The following is a 13,019-nucleotide window of genomic DNA, read 5'->3' on the forward strand; positions in this document are numbered from 1 at the left end:
TTCCCCTGTACTGGGTGCTTCCACCCCAGAAGCCTGATGATGCTCAGGCCACTTCGAGAGTTTTTAATACAATGTAAATTCAAAGGTGCCTAGAAAAATAACAGGACCCCAGGTACATGGGCTCTTTCCCCTTCTTTCTTGGGGTGCCTTCCCTGCAGGATATAAAGAAAGGCTTTTGGAAAAAGAGTTCAGCTAATCTCTTTCATAAAAGTCACGCAACTGCTTTGGATTTCATGGGTTAGCTCAAAGTCTGAGAAAGAAATAGAAAGCATCAGTTCCCAAGAGGAATGCCAAAAGATAACAAATCACCCTTCTCTCAGATGTGGAAATGACTTTAGCGTGAAAGGGTTAAAGAGGCAAACAGAAATCCCAGACCATCCATCAACCTGGCTAAAGACTGTCTGGTTTTTAAAACTATTTCGATTTCATTTCCTTGGGTTGTCAAAATAGACCTAGCCCTCCAGAACTCCTATGGAGACAAGAACTTAATGTTAAATATTATTAAAAAAAAAAAGTGACAGTAAAAGCAGAAATATACCATAGCTCCAATGATAAAGTCTTTGGGCAGACTTTATTCAGCAGTGAGGATGCATTGTCATCACAGGAAAATGTCATTCCTGCTGTATGTTCCGTGACACCCATTGGATGGTCAACCATAAAATCTTAATAATAATTACAGATTAATGAAAGGTTTACAAAACCATCTACAGAATAATTGCTCCATCAGGCTACCTGCAGAGCTCAAAGCACTTCAAAAACCACCATAAAGTTCATTTCCTAAGGGGTGAAGGGCTGAGATGTGGAGGGGGACAAAAGTTGACCCCCAAGTCACCTTTGGACTGGCAGGAACATGTGGCTCTGGCCACCAAGGCACCCACTGGCCAGGCAGAGCAGCTCCTCCAAGGCTCATTTGCCTCTTATCTGCTCAAGTTCACACATCTGTGGTCCTTCAAACCCATGTGTCTCCCATGTGTCTCTGCCCGGGACTGCCCTGGATTGTGCCACCAGGACAGCGTGTCTCTCCAAGCGTGTCTAGAAAAGTACAAGGCCCAGCAGGGAGCACATACCACTCTCTTGATTTCCCACACAGCAGCGGTCCAAAGTGGAATTGCTTTGTGCTCTCAACATACTCCTTGTAGATGATTTCATCTGCCTCCATGGTCTCCCTCCACTGTGGAAACACCAGCCTGGGCAGAGACAAAGTGGGGGAGGAGGAGCTATGAGGTTCTCCAAGTAGGAAATGTAGTCAGAAAGCCACAACCTTTCCTGTTGGCTGAGGTACTATCTGCCTTCCCAGCTCCCAGCACACGAAGAGATGCTGGGCGACCTCAGGCAGCACCATCTGCCCCAGCCTGAAGCCCCTAGGGGCAGCCCTGTGGGAGGCTGCCAGGGGCCTTACCGTGGGTCCTGGCTGATGCTGGGGTACAGGCCGGTGCCACTGCAGGGCAGCTTGTACTGGCGCTTTGTCTCCACAAGCTCAAACCTCAGTGTCTGCGCAAACTTCCCTGGCTTTTTGGCGGAGAAGTGGACCTTCAGTTCCACCTCACCGTGGGCAGGCACTATCCACCGGTACCGTTTCAGCCTGGCAATTAAAGAGGAGGCTTCAGACATTGCTGAGGAGCAAATGAAACAAGGAGGGTGCACTCGCCATCCCATGGAGGCACTGGCACAGGGTCGCTGTGGAGCTGGGGACGATGGACCTTGTTTGGCAAGAGGACCAAGAAGCAGAGCAATCACCTCCTCCTGTGCAGCTCACCTGAGGAATTCTATGGGGGTCAAGGCACTTTTCAGTGTACTTTTGGGTCTTGCTGTGGAGGAATCCCAGGGACTTTCTATTCTCTGTGAGGAGATCTGGTTCTCCTTTGGAGAGTTGTCTCTGCTGGCCGCTTCACCCGTCTTTGGTTGGCCCTCGGCAGAACTGCCCTTCACATCTGGGGCCTTGGCCTAAGGGGAGAGAGAAAAGGGAGGGAGGTGAGCCCTGAGACATCCCCATCCTGGAAAGCAAAATGGGGGTTTGTTAACCAGTGGAAGAGAGAATAAATAAGTCCACCTGCCCATAGACTTGGTCTTCCTCATTGGTGTATGTTTTGCCTAGGACCCCCCTTGTCACTCAGGACCCTCTCCTCAAAGGAAGTTGATGGTTTGAAGCAATTTTTCCCCTCTTGAGTTACAGAACTGCTCTGTCTCCAGCAGAGCTGGCTCCTTTGTCCAGCCCCTGACAGAAAGGAGACCTGCAGACACGGGGCCCCATCACGTCTTCACTACCTCTCCACAATGATCCTCTTCCATCCAACCTGTCCCCCATGCCCCATCCAGCCTGCTCCCTGCCCTGGCCCCTTCAGTGCCAGCACCACTGGAGCACCCACCAGGGTGTCTTCCATAGCAGCACCTCCTGGTGCATCAATGGTGAAGGGCTCCACGTGCTCTGCAGAGCTCAACCGCTCCTCTGGGTAGTCGACTATGGAGAGGATGGCAGCAGGGGGAAGGGGAGGCCCTTCGGGATGCAGTCCCAGATGTCTCAGCATCTAAAGCAGAAGAGAAAATCCTGTTTTTATTTCTGTCATGTCCATCCTCACAACTCCTTCTTTAAAGGCACGGAGCTTTTGGCAACAGGGTTTTTGATTTACATGAACTACAAGTGCTTTGTTATGCCCCGTGGGGTGAGCAGGCACCAGAGCAGAGGCAAGAGCTACAAGCAGGACTGAGAGAGAAACCTCTCCCGAGTGACTCAGCTGAAGAAAACAAGGACCATGAGCTGGCCTGTCCTGGGACCATTTATAATAATTTCCAGGCTGGCAAACTCTGAACAGATGGGATACTTGTACACAGAGCACTCCCACTTTCTGCCCATCTGAGCGATGGTGACAACCTCCCCAGCCACACAGATGCTACAGTCACTGTGGAACATCATCATGGGCCTGGACAAGGCTCTGTGCCATTATCCCCTGGGGGGACACGATGCTCCAGGGCCCAAGACCACGGCAAGCTCAAGATCTGAGCCTTGCGGGGTTTTACCTGGTCTCCCGTTGGCAGCCTCCCACTCCTCAGGATCTCCGTAAACATGGCCTTTGGATCTGTGACCAGGATGTCCAGGCACGGCACCCCGACATGCTCGTCTCTGACTGTCCCTTCTGCAGCTTTGCTTTGCGTCTCTGGCTGAGATGACTGAAGACTCCCATGGTCTTCAGTTTTTTGTTCAGGCTTCTTCTCCACCTTCTCCTGAGGCTTATTGGTCTTCTGACCTTTGTTTTCAGCTGAAGACTGTGAGTTGTTTCCCTTTTGGATCACAGGTAACTCCATGGTACCCTGAACCCTGTCCCAGTAGGAGAAAACCTGTGCGACATTCTGCTGTGATGACTCATAAATCTGAAACCTCAGGATCAAGTTCTTCTCTGTCTCAGATAGGTCCTCTGGGATTTCAGTTTCCCCCTTCTCAGGGGCTTTGGTTTTCTTCTTCTTTGGGACTTTAGTTTCCTTCTTCTCTGGAGGCTTGGCTTTCTTCTCTGTGGCTTTGGTTTCCTTCTTCTCTGGGCTTTTGGTTTCCCCCTTCTCTGGGGCTTTGGTTTCCCCCTTCTTGGTGGCTTTGGGTTCCCCCTTCTCTGGGGCTTTGGTTTCCCCCTTCTTGGTGGCTTTGGGTTCCCCCTTCTTGGTGGCTTTGGGTTCTCCCTTCTCTGGGGCTTTGGCTTCCCCCTTCTTGGTGGCTTTGGGTTCCCCCTTCTCTGGGGCTTTGGTTTCCCCCTTCTTGGTGGCTTTGGGTTCCCCCTTCTCTGGGGCTTTGGTTTCCCCCTTCTTGGTGGCTTTGGGTTCCCCCTTCCCTGGGGCTTTGGTTTCCCCCTTCTTCTCTGAGGATTTGGGTTCCCCTTTCTCTGGGGCTTTGGTTTTCTTCTTCTCTGGGGGTTTCGTTTCCTTCTCTGGTTTTGCAGGCTGCTTCTCCGAGGAGACACCCTTCTTTCCCTTCTTCCGCTTCTCTTCCTCTTTCCGCCTCTCTTCCTCTTTCCTCCTCTCTTCCTCTTTCCGCCTCTCTTCCTCCTCTAAGGCTTTTGCCTCCTCCTCAAGCTTTTGAGCCAGCTCCCTTCAGCAAACAAAACAGAAAACATTGCTAAGAGTCACCAGGAGAAACCTGGGCTCACTACTCCTGGCTTACCCTGCACTTTATTCCTTGACCCCAAGGCCAGGCAGAACTGCGAGACCATTGCCGTGAATTCTCTCACAGAGGTTGGGAACATCCCAAGTGAGGGGAATGGTGGAAGGGGACCTCCAGGACCAGCCAAACCTAAGCCTTGCCATCATAAGGTCTCGACTGTGCAACCTCCCTCTTAAGGCACACCCAGACACCTCCAGCCCACTGCCAAAGGCTGATCCACCAGCTGTCTGCACTGATGCCTGAAAATGCCCTTTGTCTCTTGATTTCCAGTTTAAACCAGATCACAAATTGCTAACACCTGCTTATCCCTCCTACAATTCTTACTCAAATCATTCAGCCCCCTTCTCCCTGGGCACAGCCTGCTCCTTAATGAGAGTAATCCTATCAGTCAGAAAGCAAAGGCTGCAGGAACTCCTCTCCTGCAAGACAGACTCCTGTCAGCCAGATTTCCTGCTGGAACCCAGCTGTGACCAAGGCAAACTGGTGCTATCTACCATGGAAACAATTTGAAGAAGCCCCATCTGTCTCCTCCCCATGAAACCAACTTCAGCCTGGACCGAAAGAAGTCCTGATACACAGGCTTGCTTTAAGCAGCCTCCCCTCCCAGCTCCACACTTTTCCTGTGTGTCCTGAGCTGGGCTGCCTTCTTGGAGCTTCTCCTGTGCTTGCCTACTGCTGCAGCTGAAGGGAAGCCTAAAGGATGTGAGCTTTTATGGGTGGTGTCCCCCCATAAGGAGAACCCTGGCAGATCAGCATTGCAAGGACTTCATCTGTGGCACAACCAGAACCCAAACCAAGGGTTTGTCTGTGCCCCACACCTGCCCATACCACAATCCCACCGTTCTGCTGAAGAAGGGAGAGGATGAAGAAGGTGTGAATCAAAATCACAAACTTAAAGACACTTCTACAGACAGTGCCAAGGCAAGCCCAGAGCCCAGCTCCCTGCAGGCAGCATCTGAGCCGGGAAGGCTCACCATTAAAGTAGAGAAGATGTTCTATTTCAACAGAAGAAGCTCCTCCATCTCTTAGGAGCCAGGGAGCTAAGAGTGGCCATCCCTGTGTTGCTTCTGGCCTTTGCTATCAAACACCTCTAAGTTCAGAGTCCTTGGAGCAGGGAAACCCTCCAGGGGCACTCCTCTGAGCAGTAACCCATCGAAGGCTTACTCACCTCTCCCTCCGCATACAGTTCCATTCCAGTAATATTTTATCCACTTCAGCTTTCTCCTCCTCAGGGAGGGCATCATACTCATCCTCATCCATTCGCAAGGCACGTTCTGTGTTCCTCTGATGAGCTTCTTCCTGCTGCAGTTCTTTAGCACAAACCAGAGGAGAAACCGTGAGTGACTGTAAGTAGAGCTGGGTGCTCTGGGTCAGCTGCAAGGATTCACAGCTTTTCCCAATGCAGCCTATCACACCAGGAGATATTGGGGTGTTGCCATATTATGTGAGCTTTTTGTGTATTTAAAGTTCTGTAGCTGAGATTCCCACGTCTGTACTACAAACAATCATTGTTTCTACATTCCTCTCTGATGAGAGTCAACTGATTGACTTCTATCCTGGTCAGTTGGATGGAGAGGTGGTAACCTTTTTCTCCAATCCCTGGTCATTGTTCGGAATCTATATAAGCAAGGTCTTGGTAAATAATAAAGGTTCTTTTCTTCAGTCTTCTTGGAGTCAGATTCTGCGAGTATCCATTCGTGTCCTCTAGCAACATCGGGGAGTTCATATCCCTGCTCCAAAATTCAGACAATCCCCCAAACTATGGCCAGGCAGTGTGTTCCTGTGCTTTGCCTAGCTTAAGTGCACCAAGGCTGAGAACAGTCGTTTGTCACTGAGCTACAGCAGCTTGAACTTGTGCCCAAGCTTTAATGTTAGAGATTAAGGTGAGTCTTAAAACTTCTGGTCTCCTGCAATTCTGAGATGAGTGCTGGTTACACTGAGGCAGAAGGTGGAAAGATTATTAAAACCATTTCTTACAAGTTTTGCTGCAAACCCAGATACACAGAGATAAGGTTGAGGGTTGAGAGAGAAGACTTGAGAGGGACAGACATATCTCACCTTCCTTCTCTCTTTGAGCTTTCTCCCTCTGTCTTTCAGCTTCCTCCTTGGCTTTCAAGGAAGCATAATCCTGATGCAGATTCACTATGAAGATATGACGACGATTCTTGACAGCTTTGAGTACACAGAGCAGGGAGGATTCCAGGCTGCTTGCAAAGAGGCTCTCCAAGCCATCAAAGACCACTCCCTTGTAGCAGTCCTTACACTGCGAATAAAGGGAAGAGTAAGTCAGCCATTGCACGCAGGGGGCTCGCAGCTGGACAGTAAACCCAGATGTCACAGGGCACCAGCTGTCCCTGTTCCAAGTGCATTAGCTAAGAGCAGCTTGGGTCTGTCCTTAGGCTCTGCCAACTAAGGGCATCTGCAGCTTCCCTCAAGGTTCCTGCACACAGGCCAGGATCCTCCAAGAGCATGTACAGACCTCCTCGTCCTCTTCCTGTCTGAGTCGTACCTCACTGCCTGTCTCCCCAGAGCAGGAATGTCTCCTTTTCCCCCACCCCACACACCTTCAGCCTCTCACAGAGGATGTCCACCAGCACGTCCTCGGGCAGGACACAGCTCAAGCAGTTCAGCTCTTCCCCACAACTGCTGGTGATGTTCAGCTGCTGGGGCGCAGGAGCAGTGGAAACTGTGAACTGTAATGTGGACCATTGTAAGGAAGAGAAACCATAGTGGAAAGCCCTGAACAACTCCTGCTGCTGGGCTTGGAGCTAGGGTTCCTCACTAGAGGAGACTAGAACAACCCTGCAGTGCAGGCTGGGGGCTCCAGGGGATGGTCCTGGAGGGCCCATCCCTTGGCCAGCAGAGACCCAAGCTTACAAGGCCCCAGGTGCAGCCTCCCAGCACTTTGCTCACTGCCTGCAGCCACACCAGCCAGGACTGCACTTTGCCAGCAAACCACTGAGAACCACTGGAGCTGTCTGCCAGAGCACATTCCCAGCCCAAGTCATGCCCAGCCTGCCAGCTGGGCTTGGCACTATGGACCCACATACCAGGCCCTGGCTGGCACAGAGCCTCCGCTGTAAGCAGCCCCTGGCCCATCTCGAAGACAATGCAAAAGTCCCAAGCATCAACCAGGGCAGATCATGTTTACCTTGGGTTTGCTGGTTGGCTCCTTCTTGTTTTGTGCTGAAGCTTTCTTGCCTTTGGCATTCTTGTTGATTTTTTCCTCAGAGACTTGTTTTCTCTTGGTCTGAGCAGGAAGCCGACGCTTTTTACCTGCATAGGAGACAGATGGTTCAGGGTGGATTGCAAAAGCAAGTAGGCACCTTTCACTGCAACAGGCACAGCCTTGGGCCCTGGAAGGAGCATGGCACTTTTCCCCAGTCTGCTGGGCACTGGCAGACTCAGAAGCAGCTCCTTCCCTGCTTCTCTTACCAGCACGCCATCCCATACTTGATTTTAAAGCCAGCCCTATGTCCCTCCTAACAACTGTGCATGCAGGTGACACTGCTTGCACACCAGCTCCCCTACGGATCAAGCCGAGGATTCGTCCTCCAGGACCATCATTTCCATACACTGCACTCATCCTGCATTCTCATGTGGACACCTGCAGCCCTGCCCCACTTGCATCACCCATCTCCACTGAAGCTAAATCCTCCTTCTTGGAAAACCCCAGCTGAGACCCAGACCTCTTCCTTCCACCAGCTCCCAGCCCAGCCAGGTTCAAAAGTGAGCAATGCAAAACTTCCTCCTGCATCGAGCCAGGCCTGGCCTCACCCTGCAGAGCTCAGGGTACCAACTGCCCAGTAAATTCCATAAAAGTCTCCAGTCTCACATGGAGAACAGCCCAACATGCATGAGCTGTGTAACCTGACAGTGGGCACAGGGAAATCTCTGGAGAAAAGAGCTCGTCTCTAGCATGTCCCTCATTGGAAATTCCTCGGGGAGGCTGTCGTGCCCTTCCTCTCATTTGCGAGGTTACGCTCATAGTCAGTCCTCTTGTGCTTAATGAGCCACTCCAGAAGGTTTTTTCCTTGGTAAAGTGGGCAGCAGTTCTTCTGCCTGCTGCCCATGGGGAGCAAGCTCGATTCAGCTTTGAGGAAATAGAAAGTATTTGGGAAAGAGACAAGTGTGCTTCACTACCCTTAGAAAAATGAATGTGCCAAGAATGTCAGCAAAGGGGGCTATAAAAGAACCCCTGACTGAGCCCTTAAAATGGATTTATTTTTTCTCCTAGACAAGCTAGAGATGCACTTCACTCATGTTTCCTAAGAGACCCAAGGACTGAAAGACTGCTGCTCTGAGTAAGCAGAAGCGGACAGTCGTGGCGAGTTTCTCAAGCACTGGCTCTAGGTCCAGCATTTTTCCTTACCAGCACTAATTTGATTTCTTCGTTTCAGCTCCATGGCAGCCTTGGTGCAAAGATCACGGGCACAGAGCCCTGCCTGGCTCCCATCATTGGCGATGGCCTCTTTCACCACGGTGTCAATGGACAAGCAAGCGCCGTCATAATAGCGACACAGGGCCGCCTGCTATCTCTGTCTTCCCTGAGAGAGAGGAGAACTGCTTGGTGACACTTGCACGTGAGGCATTACAGGGACAGGCCCTGGAAAAATCTCAAACAAGATTTCAAAGCTTAAAGGACAGTGGGAATGCAAGTGTCCCTCCAGGGGGTGCCAGGAGGGAGGCGACTGGAGCGTGCCTACAAGCTCTGAATTCTAGAGCCAAGAGGATCATCTGCACCTCCTCTTCAGCCAAGGACTTTGCCTTAAGCACCACGGTCCACCAGGATGCGTTTCTCCTGCTTGCCCTTCTCCCTGCAGCCCAGGGCTGCAGCTCACATACCTGTCTGGGGATGCCCATGGACGACGACAACAATCCCTTTCTGCTGCCGTGCCTCACGCCTCTCGGAAGACGGGTCAATGCCCAGGTGACGCATGACAGCTCGAGAGATAGGATTCCCAGTCGCTTTCACCATGGGCTCAGGATACAATGGGACAGCCCTGTGATGTGCTGCAATGCAAAACCAGGGGGGAAAGTCAGCCTCCTGCCTACCTTTGACCCTCATCATCCTCCCCATCTCCTCAGATCCCTGGAAAGAAGACTTGGTGAAAGCAGTATGGACTTGTTCTTTTGTTGCTAGGAAGGTGTAAATATAAAAGAGCCAGTGATATTAGATCTGGTCCTACTGGCTGAAGAACCCATCCAATCCTAGTCTTTGTGGCTAAGGGACACAAGGGAATATCCTGATTATTTCCCCAGTCTATGGCAGGCAGATAGGAGCTTGCTTTGGCTACACTCAGGGCTGGTAGAGGATGCTACAGCCCTTCACCCAAGAGTTCCTCCACCAAGCTGGGGAACAGGCAGCTCCTAAAAGCATGGGCTTTCCCTGGAGAACAAGGTGACTGAGTTCAGAGTGTAGGGGCTGGACTCCCTGCTGTGATCACAGTGAAAACAGACACCACCAAACCCTCACTCTTTTTCTGACCTGGTGCTGCCTCGCCCATAGCATCGGCCTCAGCCTCAGCCTCAGCTGTGGCCTCAGCCTCTGCCATGGCCTTGAGCTCTGCCTGTTGAGCCTTCGGCCTCTTCTGTGCTTCATAGTCCTCCAGCAGCTCTGGGGGCAGCGTCCCACCCACGGCACGTGGAGGCATTAAAAAGTTCTTCTGGTACTCAGACCCCACTGCCATCCGCAGGATCTGTGTGCACAGGGAAGAGAAACCATACGCAAGATTCCTTTTCTCGTCTTTCATCACACACACTCAACAAACCCATTTTCTGTCTCCTCCCTTCCTCCCAACAACACAAACTATTTAAGTCCTCCCATAGCATGTCAGCAGAGTTGGCTTTGCCCTGGGGATTGCCTCCATCTCCCTGGTACAAGCCTGGGAATGCTGGAGTGCTGTGAAGCTTGGGCAGCACGTACATGGGGACCAGACGTGCCTTCTCACCTTCTCCTCCTCAAGGTACTGCTCATCAAAATCCAGGGAGTAAAACTCAATGGGGAAGTTGCATGGGTTCTTCACCACCACTGTGGCCTCCACCCTATCACTGTCCACCAGCACCCATCCCATCTCTAGGGCTGGGGGGCTGAACTCCAGCCGTGGCTCCAGACCTTGTCCTGAGAGGTGCAGCATTAAGTGATTGCAGCTCCCACTAATTTTAAGCTTCAGCTCATTCTTGTAAGACCTCTGAAAAGAGAAAAGTGCAAAAAACTCATCCATGAAGTCCCAGGTGACAGGATGCCAAATACAATACTTGCGCCAAGGTCAGTCCCTCCAAGGTGAATGGAAACCATGTATTTACTTATGCTAGGGCCTACAGCATCTGTGGTAGTCTAGGTCTGGGTAACTGGGATGAACCCTGGTGTGTTGGGATACAAATCCCTCTGGGCATCATCCACACAGGCTCAGAAGCACTGAGAAACGTGAGGGCTAAATTAAAGCCTTCAGAGAAACTAAAATATATAAATCCACATAGACATGAGGTAGAAATACAAGTTTAGTTTTAAATAAGTAGAGGATCTTTTAAATTACTTAGGAAAGTAAGAGAATGTAATAATTAGTAAGAAAAAGCCCTAAGCCTAGTTTAAAGTTCAGTGGCATCACCTTTTACAAAGCTAGCTAAGTTCTAGACATAATGAAAACATAATGTAGCCTTGCTAGCATTCCTAGGTAGAACAGATAGAGTTATGTACGTAGAATTTGTGTAACAAATTATGACCACTTTTGCACATCAATGTGTTGGGGGTTAAGTTTTCCTACAGAATTTCCACCCCCCCCCCCCCCCCCCGGCCATAAGTTGCTAAGAGACTAAGTACTGATATTTAAAGGGTACTTGACCCACACAAAAGGTAGTAGATCACTTAGTTTGAGGGGGAAGAAAAGGCTCAGGGGCTCCGGGAGCTGAGGGTGCTCTTTTCTGCCCTTGGCCTCGGAGAGGATGGTGGGGCGACTGCAGGCTGCGTGAGGAGTCCACTGTTAATTGAGGGTCCAGTCCTGGGAATTCTATCATCTGCTGGAGCACCCAGGAATTCGGAGCCCCTCGCCTGCCCTGCTGGAGCTGGGTCAGCCCCTGTCCAGCCATCGCAGTTCCTTCAGCACCGCTCACTTTGCCTGCCAGGACACCCCCCTGCCTGCTGGGACAACCCACCGTTTCCAGCCATCAGCCTCGGAGCTTCCCCTGTTTCGGCTTGGTGCTCTTGGGATCCCAAGAGATCAGACTGCCCTGGGCTTGTGAGACACAGCACCTCGGGGTTCTTGGTTTATTATTATTAATTTTGCTGTTGTTGTTTGTTTGTCCTGTTATATTTACTAGTAAAGGACTGTTATTCCTTTGCCCTTAGCTCTGACGGAAAAGGTTTTTTAATCTTCCAAATGATAATAACTTGGAGGGAAGGGATTGGAATTCCTCATTCCTAGAGAGGCCCCACCTCTCCCTAGCAGATACCTGTCTTTTCAAACCAAGACACAATGTTAGGTTGGGATAGGTCCAGCAAAGACAGTAGTAAAATCGTCTTTGTACCTGATTGGCTAAAAATAGAATAAGAATGCACTGCTTTGAGAATGCCAGAGTTCACGGAACACAGATCACAGATGTTGCTGCTGCTGCTAAGCTGCTGCCACTTCTACATGGGACTTGGGGTTTCATGCTAGAAGGCTTTCTGCGTAATGGCACGAAGTGTAACAACTCCACCTTCATGAGGCTGATTTAGCCATGCAATAAATGACTTTTACAACTACCCAGCTTCTTTAGTCTTCTGTGAAGACCCCCATTGGCTTAGCACTGGTGTGCACTGTAACTGGGTATTTGGGTATCAGATGGATGTACAGTGGACTGTCAGATGTTTTCACCTAGCGATGCAGGAGTGCAGGAGTGCTCATGAGAAGGGCCCTCAGGGTTACAGTGTCCACACACAGTCCTGGCTGGCACTGCTGCATCAGGCAAACACCAGCTCCAGGAGAGAGGCAAATGAGCTCACCCTGGCTAGAAATAAGGGTCATCTTCTCTCAGAGTGTTTGGCTCTGGTCAAAACCAGACACCAGATGGTTATGTCTCTCGAGCAATTAAAAGATCCCTGGGACTGTTTGCAGGCACAGAAGCATTTGTGTCTGTACTGGTACACGCTGACCGTTTCCAAGACCCAGCGGTCACAGGCAAACTACTTTTGGGAATGCTCCATCCTTTGAGTCCCCAGCTGCATGGGAATGTGCAGGCAGGCCAGAGCCCCAGGGACTGCTGGCAGCACAGCACTACAGGTGACTGTCCTGCCGTGCCCAGGAAGGCATCTGGCGGCTGTTTTGTCTGTTCTGCAGCAGGATGAGCCTAGACTGGCCATTCCAGGATGATCCTCTGCCAGCGTGCAGCTGCTCTGCACCAAGTGTGGCAGCTGCAAATACAGCCAGGCAAAGGGGGAGGCTGAGGGGATTTGGGCACATCCCTCCCATGGGCCGAGAGGCAGCCACAGAGCCCTGATGCTCTCTGGGCAAGCTCCCTGTGGGCACTTCAAAGCACATCTCATGGGAGTGCTCTGTGGGGGGAACTGAGCCACGCTGAGGACAGGGGCTTGCAGAAAGCTCCCTGTCAAGGCACAGCTCAGACCACACTCTCTGCATCAGGCCCTCATTTCCAGATAGCCCTGACAGGCCTCCTGGGCTGACACCTGCCAATCTCACCTCCTCCTCAGGTATAAACTGGATCTGCAAGTTCTGCCAGCTTCCTGCATCAAGGGTTCCTTCGGAGGGCGTCACTTTGAAGGGACAGGGCTCATTCTCCAGTGCCAGCTGCTTCTCCTGTTCTTCTGGTGTAATGTATTTGCGTTGATTCTTCTGGGCACAGAAACCAATCGTGTGAGGTCTCCTTGGTCTGGGAGGAC

At 51.2% G+C, this 13,019-nt stretch overlaps 1 protein-coding gene across 1 annotated transcript in view; it reads right to left on the reverse strand.

Moving 5' to 3' along the window:
• Positions 1-13,019, reverse strand: part of LOC120757950 (hydrocephalus-inducing protein-like) — an 87,269-nt gene that overhangs the window by 31,202 nt on the left and 43,048 nt on the right. The window contains 14 exon segments of the mRNA XM_058422144.1: positions 1,068-1,187; positions 1,400-1,582; positions 1,757-1,944; positions 2,367-2,525; positions 3,016-4,072; positions 5,313-5,454; positions 6,203-6,407; positions 6,709-6,837; positions 7,296-7,420; positions 8,517-8,676; positions 8,976-9,157; positions 9,633-9,843; positions 10,096-10,335; positions 12,820-12,972. Coding sequence (XP_058278127.1) covers positions 1,068-1,187; positions 1,400-1,582; positions 1,757-1,944; positions 2,367-2,525; positions 3,016-4,072; positions 5,313-5,454; positions 6,203-6,407; positions 6,709-6,837; positions 7,296-7,420; positions 8,517-8,676; positions 8,976-9,157; positions 9,633-9,843; positions 10,096-10,335; positions 12,820-12,972 — 3,254 coding nt within the window.

This window comes from Hirundo rustica, chromosome 11 (genome assembly GCF_015227805.2).
Source record: "Hirundo rustica isolate bHirRus1 chromosome 11, bHirRus1.pri.v3, whole genome shotgun sequence".
Taxonomy (NCBI): domain Eukaryota; kingdom Metazoa; phylum Chordata; class Aves; order Passeriformes; family Hirundinidae; genus Hirundo; species Hirundo rustica.